A 16,638-nucleotide genomic window follows, 5' to 3' on the forward strand; every position below is an offset into this window, starting at 1 on the left:
CTTAACTTAGTGCAAAAAATCTGGCATGTTGTTATTTCTTGGACAAAAAACATGCCCTAGTTTTATAAAATAAATGTATAAATAAATAGAAACTCTTTCAAAGCAAAACGCTTTGCAGTCACCTGGTTACATCCTTTGAGGAGAATATTTCCTATCTGCCCATCCAAAATCAGTATAATCATACTGTAATGTAGTTTTACTTGTGAGGTCAAGTTAGTGGTTTATTAGCTACCTGTAATGTAAATTAATTTCCATTTTTTTCCAGATGTGAATGAGTGTGATAAAACGCCATCTCATTGCAAGTTCTCCTGTCAAAATACAGATGGCAGTTACATCTGTTCATGCCCTCAGGGCTACATCTTAAACCCAGATGGAGTTAGCTGCAGGGATCTGGATGAATGTGCCACCGGCCGCCATGTGTGCACGCATGAGTGTGTTAACACCCAGGGCAGTTACACATGCACATGCCCCAAAGGCTACACTCAAGTCGGAGATCACTGCATGGGTGAGTTAGTTAGAAAATGCATTTTTAATTTGTGGATGTTGAGTTTTGAACTGAACAAGCACTGAAACGCTCAATTTTTTTTAATATACTAGTTTATCTGAATACAACAAGGCATCCACCATCTCAGTAACAATGATTGGAGATAACAAGAAATGTGCATAGTTGTAAACACTGTTATTCAAGGATGGAGAAGTTCATTTTCAGGATTGTCTTTCCTGTCAGCACAAACACTTTTCTCCAGAACTCACTGTTCTTTATGCTGCTGTATCCCATTTCATTTACTGATTTGTGTGTCTCTGTGTATAAAAAAGGAGTAAGTTACAAGGACTACTAAATATATAAAAAAAATAATGAAATAGGATACACTAACCATATAGTAATATAAAATTTGTAATATTCTATGGCCTTACTACAGCTTCAGCTTAGATTAAAAGGTGATATCAAGAACTACATTATTAGCCCAGTAAGATTAGACATTTTAACCCCCGATGGCAGGGGAAAAATCGAAGCTGAATTTTTGCAGAGATGTTCAGAGTATTACTCAGCTTGATGTACTAAAAGTCCCCCAAAAATCCGAGTTCAGCTTTCACTGCCACACTAGAATTTTAGGCTTTTAGCTCATATTTCATTAACTAATGGAGATATGGGGGGAAATTTCAAACTTGATTTTTTTTTCCTATATTTTTCCATGATTCCCACAGTTTTTACATTATGAGTCATTTTATACCATCAAATTAGCTAGATCAAAAGCAAAGTTGATTTGCTGTTGCAGCCAGGGTTCCCACATAGACAAGACAGTTGAGCCCACAGTCCTGGCTATCAAGGGAGCCTATGTGAATGACTATAAATCCTAATTTTCCTTTTAAATGTCTGAATAGAAAACTTTGCATGCTTATTTTGCTAGTGTATCACCATCTGATCTAGTTGTGGGTTTGGTTAGAAGATGGTATGGTAGAAAAAACACACTGAAGGAATGTGAAGAGAAGGAGTGGGCCTGTGGAGACAAGGGAGAAAGTTTCGATTCCGGGCTAGCATTGAACAGGTAACGCCTATCCAGAGTCAGTTGTTCAATTTACTGTTACACTAATTTCAGATTACAGATGAGCATTCAAATTTTAATTATACAGATCCAAAATTACTTAACCAGAATCTAGTGGGATTCAAATCTGAAATCCTGGATTCATTATTCAAACTCCTTCAGAACTTGAATTAACTTTCAGGTTCTGATTGTTTCCCTCACTAAAATCCCAACAGATGTTGTGAGGTGAGGATAGTGCAGATTACATTTATAAAATAAGAGTAAAATAGGCATAATATAGGCAATAGGAAAGGGTATTATATTATCAAAAACATATTTATATTTTGTCAACAGATGTAAATGAATGTGTTGACCAGACTGGTGTGTGCCCTCCTCCTGGAACCTGCATAAATACCTTAGGAAGTTTCCGATGTATTTGCCCTCGAGGCTTGAAATTGGATCCCACTGGAACATTCTGCACTGACACGGACGAATGCACTGATGATTCCAAATGCCAGTATGGTTGCCAAGTAAGTCATCAGAAAGTTTTCAAAAAATTAAAAAACACTTCATTAGTATATGATGCCAAATGAACTGTGTGTATGTGTGTGTGTGTGTGTTTAAAAATATAGCAACTATTAATACAGAGGAACTTATGTACTAACTTTTCCATGACACTGTTTTTTGTTGCTGTTCTATTAACCCATCCGCTTACCATTTAAATGCCAATTTTTTTTGCCATGAAATACCATTTAAATTTGGCTATCTCCCATGAAGGTTGCACAGCAAGACAAGATGTCAAATATTGTTTAAACTATCCAAGCAATTTACATGAAAATTTTATATATTGAAGTTGAAGTATAGTAATAAGTATGCGCATATGCAATTTACTTGAAAGATAATTAGAAACTCACCTAATAAATTTGATCACACACATCTTTGCATTCCATTTCCATTCCTCAACCTTTTATATTTTTCCTGCCACAGCCACCTCTTCCTCACTTTCACTACATTCTTCAATTTCACTAACATAAAATGAACCCCCGTGTTCATCTCCCCTTCCAAAATCCACATTTTCCTCTTCATCGCTATCGAAAAGCAACTTTTCAATCACAGAATCATCTACAACATTCTAATGCAACATGTTTGCAAGACGTAACAAATGAAGGTTTGTTTACATGAGAAATTACTGAACAAAACACGCTTGAAATGGTATGAAAAACTTAGCAGCACAAACAAACACATCATAGATTTGAAAGATCATACAACCTCTGCCATCTATTGAATGAAAAAGGAACTACGTGATGAAAATCGGGAACCCGTCGATTCGACGACTAGGTACGGAAGCGAACGTTCAGTCAGGCCATGTCTCTAATTTCCCAAAATACAATTTATCCCTTCAACCCACTGATACTTAAAGATGAAGATACTGAGGGGAAGTGAAAGCCGCCAAACAAAACTGAGGAATCAAACAAGGGCCGTAAAGTCATGAAGTTTACCATTCATAACTGTCAATAATGATGTATCATTTTTCTGGTAAAATTTACTAGTCCATTACTTACATGAAGAGTTTATAACATGCTGCTATAATTGTCATATTCTTGTTTTTCTAATTAATATAGAAGAAAAATTCATGCACATAGCTTCTTTTCTACAACAAAATGCTAGGTGCATGTGCATCATTTTACATTGAGCAGTACAGTATCAGTTATTGATATTGATAAAATTCATATTGGTATTGTGTCAGTATCTAAAAATTTCATATCTCATTAACTAAACTTCATGACACCACAGCCTTTTGAGGGCGAAGGCCTGCCAAACAACTTTACACTGGGTGACACATGATCAGTGCATCGAGCTCCATTGCTACAGTTTTCTGGCTTTTGAGACCAGAGTTTGGAACTGTTGCATTCAAGTGGCTCCCCAATTGTCCTTATGATGCTAGTTCAACATTGAACCGAACCTCGGATGGTTTCACATCAAAGGTAACTAGGGCTCGGAAATTGATGATATAAAAAATCTCAACAAATGACCTATAGAATGACCTTGAAATTATTAAAAAATGACCTAAAATGGTAAAAAATGAGCTAAAATTGATTTTCGCTCTTAAAATGAAAGCTTGGTTTTTATTTCATAAATTTCAACAGAGTACTTGCATAATTAGACGAAACCCGTTGTTTGGTTTGCTATCGAAGCAAAGGGGATAAAAAGGAATTAAATGCTAATGTATTCTTCTTTATTTTTACTGTACAAGGTTTTTTTTCTGTGTAACTCATTCACCTCCTTTCAGACTGGGCCTTGCACGATACAGTAGTCCGTCAGCATCTGAAAATACAATTGTTTTTCACGCACAACAGATTATAATTTGTTAGTATTGTGACTAAAACCCAAGTGATTATAGTGACCAGCAAAGAAACCTCAAAGTAGGCTTCACAAAAAAGTATTTTAAGTGCTGGAGAAAAAATAATCTACCACAATTAATTATTTAATCCGTTGCCAAACTTCCAGTTAAAAATAATATTGTGCATTGATTTTCGATTAATGGCAAACTTGCTAAAAAGACCATGTCAAGAACTTTAAATACATAAATTATTGCTAACAAATGCATTTAAATTACAAGAAACAACAGGGGAGATGAAAAATAAACCTCAAAAATGAAGAAGAATGCAATAAAAACAGCAAAATACACTGAAAAATGTCCTAAAAGCCAAACAGGCTGAAAAATGCTAAATAAAAACACTGTTTTCTAGTTCTAACTTCTGGGAAACGGACTGATATCAGGTTCAGCATTGTTTTCAAGGCTCGGAAAGAAAGATGATTTTTCGTGAACTTCCGAGCCCTGGTGATAGCCATTTGGCTATGCGGAAGCTCTTCACATCCCATTGCCTACATGTTATCTAAAAACGATGGTATAAATTTAAAAACTTTTAAAAAGGAGTTGGGGTTTGTTATCTTTTTAGGTCAGTTACAATGATGAGGATGAATGAATTTAATTTTTAGATAGTGATACAATACTAGTGTGACCATGCATCCCATTTTGACCAGGACAGTCCCATTTCAAAGGGGTGTCCCAGTTGTCCCATCAATAGTATTAAAAAAAACTACTATTTAGACCTACTGTTACCTTCCCAGTGGCAGAGCTGCATGCCACCAGGTGCGTCCCCAGGTTGCGGATAGGGGAATGGCCAGCAGATATGTTGGCTAGCTGGAAACAGTCGCGGACAAGCAGCAGCAGGATTGGAGGAGGCAGTGAGATGTGGAGTGGCAACTGCATCTCGGTAAATGCTGCAAGTCTCCGAAGAAAATCCTGCGATGTGGCGAGGAGAGCCGCCACTAAATAAGCTCAGCTACTGCTGCCTTGCAGTAAGAGGAGGGATCCCCAAAGGCTAAGGGAAGGAAACCCTGACAGAAAACTGAGGGGCAGGAAGGACTCCGAAGGCACGCTAATGCCAACCTAGGGGAGAAAACCCTATACAAATCCTGGTCCTCCAGGTTGGGGGTTGGGCGTGGGGCCGACAACCCCACCCTGGAAAAAAATAAAACCGTTGTGAAACCAATGCAACAGCCTCGGATGATGGATGGACGTAATGGAATTCGAACCTGGCGATATTTACGGACTAATGATTTATCACTTGCAACGTGGAATGTCAGGACTTTGTTAAGACCTGGGAAAATGAATGAAGTGTCAAACGAGATATTAAAATTTAGGTATGATCTGGTTGCACTTCAGGAAATTAGATGGCAGGGACAAGGAAGAATTGATAAGCCAGGGTACACATTATTTTATAGTGGACCAGAGAGGAGGACCGGACAATTCGGTGTAGGCTTTATAATAACCAAAAAGATGAGAAAAAGTCTTATGGAATTTGAAGCAATTAATGAAAGGATGTGTAGAATACGGTTGAGAGGAAGATTTAGAAACTTAACAATTATAAATGCACATGCGCCTACAGAAGAGAAAGATGAGAACGAGAAAGAAGAGTTCTATGACAATCTGGAACAAGCATGTGGAAAGATCCAAAAGTACGATATGGTAACCGTATTGGGCGACTTTAATGCTCAGATAGGAAAGGACAAGAATCAACAAGGGGTTTCAGGGTGGCATACTCTACATGCAGAAAACAATGAGAATGGGAACCTTCTTTGCCAGTTTGCTGTCAGGAACAACATGATCATAACAAGTACCTGTTTCGAACATAAAAGAATTCACTTAGGAACATGGAAGGCACCTAATGGAACAATAAGCCAGATTGATCACATACTGGTTAATGCACGTCATGCCTCATCAGTTATTGACGTGAGAAGCTGCAGAGGGCCCAATTGTGATAGCGACCACTACCTGGTAAAATTAGTAATGAGGGAAAAATTGATAGCGGTGCAAAGAAACGAGATGGCCAAGAGAAAGAAGTGGAATATGAAAAAAATGAAAGACGAAGAAGTAATTAGTGAATATGTAAGTAAGGTACAGAGTAAACTGAAGGAGAAAGAGAATAACAGACTTCGAGTGGTTGAGGAAGAATGGGAAATAATAGAAGGAGTGATAAAGGAGGCAGCACAAGAAACTTTTGGAGAAGAGAAAACTAAAAGGAATGAGTGGTTTGATGAAGAGTGCATACAGGTTATAGATGAGAAGAATAAAGCTAGAGAGAGAATGCTACAGAGGGAAACTCGAAGTAATACTGAGAGGTATAAAGAACTAAGAAGGAAAGCACATAGGGTATGCAAGGAAAAGAAGAAAATGATGTATAAAAAGAAGATGCAAGAAATAGAAGAACTAAATCAGCAAAGTGAAATAAGAAAATTCTATAGAGCTATAAATAGAATGAGAATAGGATTTGAGCCAAGAATAGAAGTATGTAAGGATAAGAATGGGAAAGTAATTGTAGAAGAGAATCAGATACTCAATAGATGGGCAGAGCACTTTAAAGAGATTTTGAATAAAGTGGAAGACCAAGAAGAAGAAGAGCAGTATAATAGGAATATACAAAATAGGGATGGTCATGAGGTACAAGTACCTAGTATTGAAGAAGTTGAATTTGTAATGAAGAAAATGAGTAATAATAGAGTTCCAGGCGAGGATGAGGTGATAATTGAACTTATCAAACTTGGTGGTAACGCATTGTTGGCAGCAATACATAGATTGATTGTAATGATATGGGAAAATGAAACAATGCCACATAAATGGAAATCTGGAATAATATGCCCAATTTATAAGAAAGGTGATAAATTGATATGCGGAAATTACAGAGGCATCACACTTCTTAGTGTGGTCTATAAGATCTTGTCAGGATTGATCAGTGAGAGAATAAAATGTTACACAGAAGATATACTGGGAGAGTACCAATGTGGATTTCGCCCTGGCAGAAGCACTACTGATCAGATTTTTATAATTAGACAGATGATGGAAAAGTTTTATGAACATGATGTGGATTTGCATTTTTTATTTGTTGACTTCAGGCAGGCTTTTGACAGTTTTAATCGAAATGAACTGTTTAAGGTACTTGAAGAGTATAATATTCCCATCAAAATAATAAGACTAATAAGAATGACTATGAGTGGTACTAAGGCACGAGTGAAAGTTTGTAGTAAACTGAGTGAAGAGTTTAAATTCAATACAGGAGTGAAACAAGGGGATGGTCTTTTGGCAGTATTATTTAATCTAGCATTGCACAAAGTAATGAATGTAGTTGATCAAAAGGGAACCATATTTGGAAAATCCAGTCAAATATGTGCATATGCAGATGATGTTACAATCATTTCTAGAACAATAACAACACTTAAGCAAATCTATGAGCAAATGGAAAGAGAAGCAATAAAAATAGGGCTCAATGTAAATGAAAAAAAGACAAAGTATATGAGAATGTCTAACTCTGAGATCAGAAGAGCACCTCAAGATCTGACAATTGGAGATAATAAGTTTGAGGGAGTTCCTTGTTTTAAATATCTGGGGACAATGGTATATAGTGATAATGATATGAGTAAAGTAATAAAGGAAAGAATACAGGCAGGAAATCGTGCATATTTTGCAAATATGCAGTTGTTTAGAAATAGACTGATCGCAAGAAATACAAAGCTTAAAATTTATAAGACACTGGTACGACCAGTTGTCACTTATGGATCAGATAATTGGACTTTGAAACTGTCAGATGAAAATGCCCTCAGAATATTTGAGAGAAGAATATTAAGAAAGATATATGGACCTGTGAGGGAAGATGACGACTGGAGAATAAGATATAATGCAGAGCTAGATGATTTAATAAAAGGCCAAGATATAGTGAGATTTGTCAAAGCCCAGAGAATAAAGTGGTTGGGGCATGTGGAGAGAATGATGGACGATAGGATGCCAAGAAGAATGTTGAAAGAAAAGCTTCACCACGCAAGAAGAAAGGGCAGACCACGACTTCGATGGATAGATGACGTAGCTGCAAACTTGCGGACAATGAAGATTAAAGGATGGAGGAGAAGAATTGATGATAGATTGGAATGGAGGCTGATTGTGGAGGAGGCCAAGGCCCACCAAGGGCTGTAGAGCCAGAAAGAGAGAAAGAGACTATTTAGAATTTACATTCCTGCATCTTGACACAAACTCAAAAGACAAATCTCGCATTGTGTATCAGATATGTATGGAGTTTTATAAACGGTTGGTCCAAAAAAAAGTTGTTCTCAAGAAGACTGGTTCTTCTGATAAATACTTCTAGCACTCCTCAACTACAGCATAGGACTAACATCAAAGGTTGATTAGGAAAGTCCAGAACACTATGTAAGTCATACCGAGATTATAATAATTAACACCTTTTGACAACAGGACATCATATTCCATTCATTGTTTATGATGTATCATTTTTTTGAGCCATATTTTAATAAATAATAATAACACGTTAATAACAATACTTTTATAATTAGGTCTAACCAATTGTTTAAAAGTGAAGGGGGGTCTTAAGATGTCCCATTTTAGGGTCAAAATATTACGGTCACCCTATACAATACTAATATGAACATTATCATTAATGATCAATGTAAAATGAACCAGGTTATGCAAAATACAGAGTGGTGCATATTATATCTACCAATTTGAGTTGGCAACCCTGCCAGAATGCACATATGCATGTGTAGCGTACCTACATCTGTTGAGAGTTGGGCAATTAGTTTAGCATGGAGCATTGGCTGGTGCAGATGCAGATTGCGGTGGTGGAAGCCTTCTCCAACAGGCACCGGGCACTGAACAATGAAGATTATAATGCACCTGTTCGAGAGACACACAGTCGCCCTGAAATATGCCATATTCCACAGGACATGTTGGGACGCATGTCATGAAAGCCTTCCCGCATCACCTCGAACAGTGCATGCAAGCAGGAGGATGTCATTTCTAAAGTGCATTGATGTCTGTATTGTCCATATTACACACTGTATTAAATGCCTACATGTATATTTTTATTTCATGATATAAAGTTACTACAAGCACTCACCATCTTTCCGTTGTCATTTCAAGTTGGCAGATAGAATATGCGCCACCCTGTAGATGAAAGAAAAAACCCAATGAAACACCATGCCCTGCACATGGCTCAAACCAGAACTTACAGAGGTAAGATCGTGAACCTTTCAAGCTGCTGATAGAAGTGGTAAAAAGTAAAGATGATCATGAATTTTCAAAAACTGTACATTCAATACAGTAGGAAGAAAGCAATAATTATACCATGAGATATGCACTGATTTATTTGTCTTTCTTAAGAATTTGCTGGGAGGATTCCGGTGTGCATGCCCAGATGGTTTCCTGCAGCACTTCTACTACAACCAGTGCGTGGATGACAATGAATGTGCACAGCACCCATGCGGTTCAGGTGGAAATTGCTTCAACACAATAGGAAGTTACCGATGTGGTTGCCCTGATGGCTACCAGTTTGATTCAGCTTTGGTAGTATGTGTACAGGTAGGTGTTAGTGACAGTTCTGAATTTAATCATTTGCTAGATTCTTTGGTGTCCTACAGCAGTAATTTATCCATTATACTTACAAATGATACAAAAGAAAAAAATGGTTTGTTTTTTTATATAGCAATAAAAATAACCTCATCACATTAACAGAGCATTTTTAATATAGTATAACAAAAGTGAATAACTGTGTGTTTTTAAAACTATTAACTTTGCACAAGTATCACTTGAGTTAACATAGCAACTTGACTTATGAATTGAACTGGGACCCTTTTTTGCAGAAAAAAAATATCACTGGAGGTGAATATATTTGTTTTGTTATATTTGATCAGTTACTAAAATAATTTTAAAAACATAGGTATGCATTTATATTGAAGGGTTGTGTTCTCTTTCTCAGGTTAGTTCTGGTTGTACTGGTAGCCCATGTGCCTTTGGGTGCACTCCATTGGGGAATAGTGGTTTTGCCTGTGGCTGTCCAACGGGATATCAACGGATTGGTCAGGTAAGTGTTTGGTTTTAATGTTTTCATTAGTATTCAGTAATAGAATAGTTTAGGTTTGCATATTTGCATTTTGTTTATTTAATATTTTTATATTTATTATGGTTAATTGGAATGGTTACTACATGGAAGGAATGAAAGGTCTTTGGATGGGATGCGAACCCAGAATCCTGGAGCAAGACTGAATCTGCCAACCAAGGAAGCCGAGCTACCACCATATTCACCACCGGCGGCTCCAGCAGGGGTACGATGGTACAGCCGTACCCCCTGTTGTTTCACAGACGACGGGGCGACATGAAGGCAGAAAGTAGCCAGTTTTTGTTTACTGAATGCATCCTTTGGGGAAAACTTGTTCTTGTTGTTCCGCATATTTGTTGCTGCAACTTCCACGTTGCAAAGTTCCGACTGAAACACTTTGGAGATATGTAAGAGGAAAAAATGCCAAAACATTGTTTCTTTTGTTTGCTGCTTCAATCAACTGTCAACAATTGCGCGGAACCTGTCCTCTAACGTCAACAATCCCTTATAAGCTCCATTGTTACTTTTACGAATTCAATTGTAGGTGTTTCTTTTTCCGTTCACTGCTTCAGAACATGGCAGGTGGCTGTTTGGAAGGGCTACTGGATGTTTTTGAACATTTTAATAATCCGCAACAATAAGCAGCATGATAAACAGTTTCTTTTAAATAGTTCGTAGTATTGCTTCCCTTCGGATACTCAGTTGTGGTCTGGTAGTGAGTGAATCACATGCATTAGAAGAGTACGGTCTTAACAGGCAGATAAGTCAGTTTTTATGAGCAGCCACAACCTTTTTTAAATCCAAAGATTTTGTAAGCTCTTCAAAGGACAGAACAGATAGAGCACTCAACCTCTCATCACCAATTAGATTTTGAAGGTTTGTCGCAAGCAATCGTTGATGGGGATATGAACATTTCAATAACACAAAGCTTATAAAGTCTGTAAAACAAAATTTTGAATGTTTCAAGCATTGCAAGCAACTGCTGAAGGTCTTTATTTTGGCTTCCATTCTACCTCATAGTGTGCCATGATTTTAAGCTGCCCAAATCACAACAGTAGGGAGCGCATAAAGATTGTACCTTTACATGCTTCAGAAAAGTGGCACTAACTTAATAAAGTAGGCTTCAAATAAGCGAAAACACCCTTGAAAAAACTGTATTAATGATACCTTTTCCTCCTCTTCCATGATGAAATATCTTACTTTTCTTGTTCAACGACTGGAAATCAGACCTTAGGGCTAAAAATGGGGAGATATGTGAGAAAAGGGGGAAAATGTGAGAAATTAGGACGTGTCCACTCTTAAAGAAGAAAAATATTTTCACTACAAATCCACCTCCACTACGAGACAAATATATTGTCATAAAATCAAGGAATATATGTAGTTGCAACTCTTGCACTGGGCATTTTGGTTAGAGAAGTGAGTGCTGAAGATTATAATTTTATTTCAGAATATATTGTGCTCTGAATAATGATCAGAATTGGATCAATAGTTTTACGAGATGTGCTTAAAGGATTGATTCTTCTGGATGGAATCAAATTTGGCCACTTTGATGGTACTGCAGATTTTCTTTCTATCATCACAAATGATAAGTAATTAGCATGTAGGCCTAGGCCGGCGAAGAATAAAATTGCCCAAGTTTGCTGATTTTTCCATCATATGCAAAAATATTTATTTGATTGTATTTGTATTAAGATCAACTATATTGTGGAAAGACTCAAGGACTAAGGGCACAGAAGCTAATTGGGATGAGACCTACAGCTTATAGTGGAATCCGAGCCACTTAATGATATGTGCCTCCACCAGAGATCGAACCCGGGACCCTTTAATTTTAAGGCAGCAGTATTGCTGCTAGATAAGCAGGGCGGGGAGGTCCAATTTTAATATTTCCAATTCTTAACATTTAAGAATTAAGTTAGTTACTTTGTGTACTCTTTAATTTCTTAATGTCCTATTTCTCCCTCTTGAATATTTGCAACGATGTGGATAGATATAACAATGAAAACAATGAGAGAACATCGATAACACTCATACCATTGTTGGTACTCGAATGAGAAACTAACAAAACAGAAAAGAACATTGACTGCTCTTTAGATGTTGAACGCATAGGCGTGCGCACAGAGGGGGGGGCAAGGGGGGGACAATTGCCCCCCTAATCATGCACGTTTCCAGATTTGTTCCACGGAGGAAAATATGTGTTGCCCCTTCAAAAAACACCACTTGAATGTGAAATTATTGCATTAATATAAATTACTATGACTGAAATCAAATTATACATGTAAAATACGAGGTGTGGCTAGAAAAAAACCGGACTGTTGCTACAAAATCTTTTATTGGTTAGATTGTACAATACGAACATTATCCCCTTCAAAGTACTCCCCTGCACTATTGATACACCGCTCCATACGAATCTTCCATTTCTGGAAGCAGTGCTGAAAATCATTTTCTGAAAGCATGTTCATGACCTCCGTTGCTTTTGTTTTCACAGATTCTACGGTCGTATATCTGGTTCCTTTCAGTGCTGATTTGACCTTTGGGAATAAAAAAAAGTCACACGGAGTGATATCTGGCGAATAGGGTGGATGTTCTAACACTGGGATCCCATGCTTGGCCAAAAAAGCCTTAACTGACAATGCCGTGTGGACAGAAGCATTGCTCTGATGATGAATCCATGACTTGCTTTTCCACAAATCAGGTCGTCATCTTCTTACTCGCTCACGAAGGGTCGTCAGCACCATAATTTAATAATGTTGCTTATTTTGCAATAGCTCGAATACTCAAGGACGATCTTTACAAATCAATTCACCGACATTTGCAATATTTGATTTCGTTTTTGACGTGAAAGGCCATCCAGGATGCGAGTCATTCACGATTACTTCTTGTCCCTCTTTAAACCTTTGAAACCACTCAAACACTTGCGTGCATGATAAACACTCATCTCCATATACTTCCTTCAACAAACCATAAGTTTCTGTGGTGGATTTTCAGAGTTTCATAAGAAACTTCAAATTGATATGCTGTTCCACTTTCACACTTAACATTTTTCCGACGGAGCAAAGATGTACGGTTCACTTTGTCCACAAGCTACAGCGGAACTGAGCACCGCGCACACTGGAAAATCACACAGTCAATAGGCAGGATATCACGTTATACACTCATTCACCGCTTGACCATGACGCACTTGTCGTTTGTCAACAGCAACATCAATCCGTTTTTTTTTTCTAGCCACACCTCATATATACTTTTAGGGTGACATTCGATTTCTAAGGGGTGGTGTGACCATCCTTGCCCCCTCCCCCTTCCAGACGTCCATAACCCTACATTATTATACTTTCACCTAGAAATTTAGTGCAGAGAAAGCTTATCGCTGGTATTAAACGACATTACACCCTTCAAGAAAATGAAGCATTTTCAAGTGATTAAAGTTCAAAGCAACTATGGGGGAAGGGGTGCAGTGGTGCAACCACCAGGGGGGGGAATGTCGGCAATGGACATTGCCCCCATTGCCCCTCCCAAACCTTGAACAGAAATGGCAAACATTGAGGTAAAAGAATGCAAGACTAGCAGAATCTAAGAGTAATAGGACAAAAGGATACTGAAGATGGAATTAGTTTTCACGTCTTTCTTACATAACTTCTTCCAGATGGCCAAGAGCACCTGCAGGGGGCACAAAGGAGCAATTGCCCTCCTCGATATCTAAGTTTATACAATAAAAATATAATTCGTAAAATGTTCTTTCTCACTTCGGTCGCAATGTCTTCTTTTCTTACAGTCTTGTCAAGTTCAGAGCCGTAGCTAGGGAGTGGTGGGAGTTGGCCATGGGTGCCGAATGATCTAAATGAGAAAAATGGCGCCCCTGAAATTTTTTGTGCCATATTAAATCAATATTGTTCTCAGTTTGCAAAAATTTGGATATAAAAAATTTTTTGCTCTCTTTGCTCGCAATTTTATTGTTTTCTGTAATGCATTGCAAATTACCAGACAGAGAAGTTATAACTACTAAGTACTTCAGACTCTTGCTGCTAAAACAGTTTTGTCTTAAATGCATGGAGGAAAAGGAGCGAGGCACATTTCAGAGACAATTTATAGATTCGTTGTGATGCCTCTATGTTGCTGCATTATATGTATATATATACACATACATACACCCAACAATGCAATGAAATTAAACAGTGAGATAAAATGAGGTTTTTCTTTCCCAACTGAACTTTCATCAAGGCTTTTGCCCCCCCTAATCAGAGGGTCTGCGTACGCCTTTGGTTGAACGTTGTCCTACTTTAAAAAAATGCATTTTACACATCTGTTAGATTTATTCAGAAATATAGTAATACGATTTATGGAGCCTAATAATGTACACGTTTAGCTGCATATGCCAACAATTAAGAACGATCTCACATCCACTGAATACGTCGTCTACCTATGTGGCAGGTAACAGATTTCATAGCATGTTTGGCTGTCACCCATGATTGGCCCATTACGTAGTATAAAATGGTAGCCACTGCTATCCAGGCATATCTGCATCTATCCCCCTCCCCTTGATTTTAGAACACATCGTATTAAAAGTAACTTCGCGATCTAACCAAACTAGAAAATGTACTTGAACATTGTACTTGCCTCAATGGAATTTTATTAATGGAAAATGTAAACTTAAACTTTTTAAGTTTTCGGTCAAAATACATCTACCATACAAAAAAATCTTGGGAAGCTACAGGGGGGGGGGGGGGTGCGGTTTTTTTGGGGGGGGCCTCAGCCCCCCTGTAGTGCCGTCCCTGTTAACAGATATTTTGTTTTCGCATCCAATGAAAATGAGTACAGCAAAGAAAAAACTGTCAGGGGCAGAAAATAGGAAAGGCAGAGAGAACGGGAAAAGGCTACATTGCGTCAGTCTACTTTCATGAATAATTTTCTGAAATGTTCGAAATCAGGTGAGTTATTGAAATCACTGAAAAACGGCCTACTTCTAACATATCATTTTTGTACACTTTCCCGAACAGTATCATAGTGAAAAAAGTTTTGCGATTCGAGTTTCGAAACTAGAGATATTGACACTTGAATTTTGAATAACATTAGTTATGTCAGGTTTAGTGTTGTTTTTGTCTTTGCTTCTCTCCTGGCTTTTTCTTTTGATCACAATAAAATATTGCTGCAAGAATTGGAAATTTCTTGGTAAAACTACGTATAGTATTAGGTACTGCTAACAACAACAGAATGAAATGTGAGTTGACCAACCATTCATCCGTGAAGTTAAGTTATTGAGAGACAACGAGAACACGTAATATTTCGCCCCTGAGAAAAAAAGTTAACCAAATCATACGTTTTGGGTGGGTATTTGAGTGAAGTAGTCATACTTAATTCTATAGTTTCACCCATTCCTCATACTTCCTGTCATCTTAATGATTCTAAATGCAAGAAACAATTATATTTTATCGTCCCCGAAAGAAAATCAAATATTAAGATTAGACATGTAATTATACTGTTCGGAACTCTGAAGTTCCCGATTTCTTCTTTGTGGCTTCTAGGTGGATAGTTATATTTTGGAAAGGAGGACAGAAATCAATGATCGGTCATAAGTTAACTTTCGTCTCTCGGAACACATATTGAAAAAATATTGTATGTAATACCTCCTATCATGAACTAGGTTTTATTATAACAAATACAAAATACATTAACAATATACCAGGTGTGCTGGTTAATAATTCTTAATTTCGTCGCTGGATGGCTCTGGAAGCAAGTGTTGGTGCACTGTGTCAACAGTTACTTCAGTGTGTTGCCAGGACAGTACTTGTCAAAATGCCGTGGATGTGCAACCGAGTGCGAGTGATCGTTATATTGGGTTTGTGTGGGAAACATGTTGACCTTCAAACCAAAAAAGGAGCATGTGCGGCACGTCCTGCTTTTCTTGTTCAATCAAAAGAAAAACGCGAGTGATAGCCGTTGTATCCTTGTGGAAACGTACGGTGACAATGTCCTATTGCAAGACGTGTGTGTGCGTTGGTTTCGACGATTCAAAAGTGGTGATTTTGACTTTAAAGACAAAGGATCGCCCGGGCCAGCCAAAAAAATTCCAAGACGCCGAATTGCAAGCACTGTTGGACGATGACGATACGCAAACACAACAACAGCTGGCAGAGAAGTTAAATGTTGGTCGCCAAACCATATCTGATCGTCTTCATGCCATGGGAAAGATCCAGATTGGGTGACAAGACAAGGAAAAGTGATTTTGCAGTACGACAACGCCTCATCACACACAGCGAAAGGTGTCAGAGACACCATTTCTGCACTTGGCTGGGAATTCTTGCCCCACTCGCCATACTCACCAGACTTAGCCCCTTTGGACTACCACTTGTTTCATCGCTGTCTCACTCACTTTCCCAGCAACACTTCAACAATTACGAAGATGTCAAACAATGGCTTGCTGACTGGATCACCTCAAAATGTGAACAACTTTTTTGGAAGGGCATCCACAATTTGACGGACAGATGGGCACAATTTATAACAAGCGATGGTGCATACTTTGAATAAAGCATTTGTTACCTTTCTCCCCAGATACACTTGTTTTCTTTTGGATCAATTAAGAATTATTAACCGGCACACCTGGTAGAAGCATAAATTATATTATATACTTATTAAATATTAATAATTAAATTTTAATAGTTTTGTTATAAGCATATAGA

The 16,638-nt window shown here is 37.8% G+C and overlaps 1 protein-coding gene across 1 annotated transcript in view; it reads left to right on the forward strand.

The window, feature by feature from the left end:
* Positions 1-16,638, forward strand: part of LOC145984988 (fibrillin-2-like) — a 327,365-nt gene that overhangs the window by 298,140 nt on the left and 12,587 nt on the right. The window contains exons 46-49 of the mRNA XM_083118469.1: positions 266-505; positions 1,878-2,053; positions 9,253-9,450; positions 9,848-9,952. Of these exons, the coding sequence (XP_082974595.1) occupies positions 266-505; positions 1,878-2,053; positions 9,253-9,450; positions 9,848-9,952 (719 nt within the window). The remainder of the gene's footprint in view (positions 1-265; positions 506-1,877; positions 2,054-9,252; positions 9,451-9,847; positions 9,953-16,638) is intronic.

This window comes from Lepisma saccharinum, chromosome 3 (genome assembly GCF_977018435.1).
Source record: "Lepisma saccharinum chromosome 3, izLepSacc3.1, whole genome shotgun sequence".
In the NCBI taxonomy this organism is placed as follows: Eukaryota; Metazoa; Arthropoda; class Insecta; order Zygentoma; family Lepismatidae; genus Lepisma; species Lepisma saccharinum.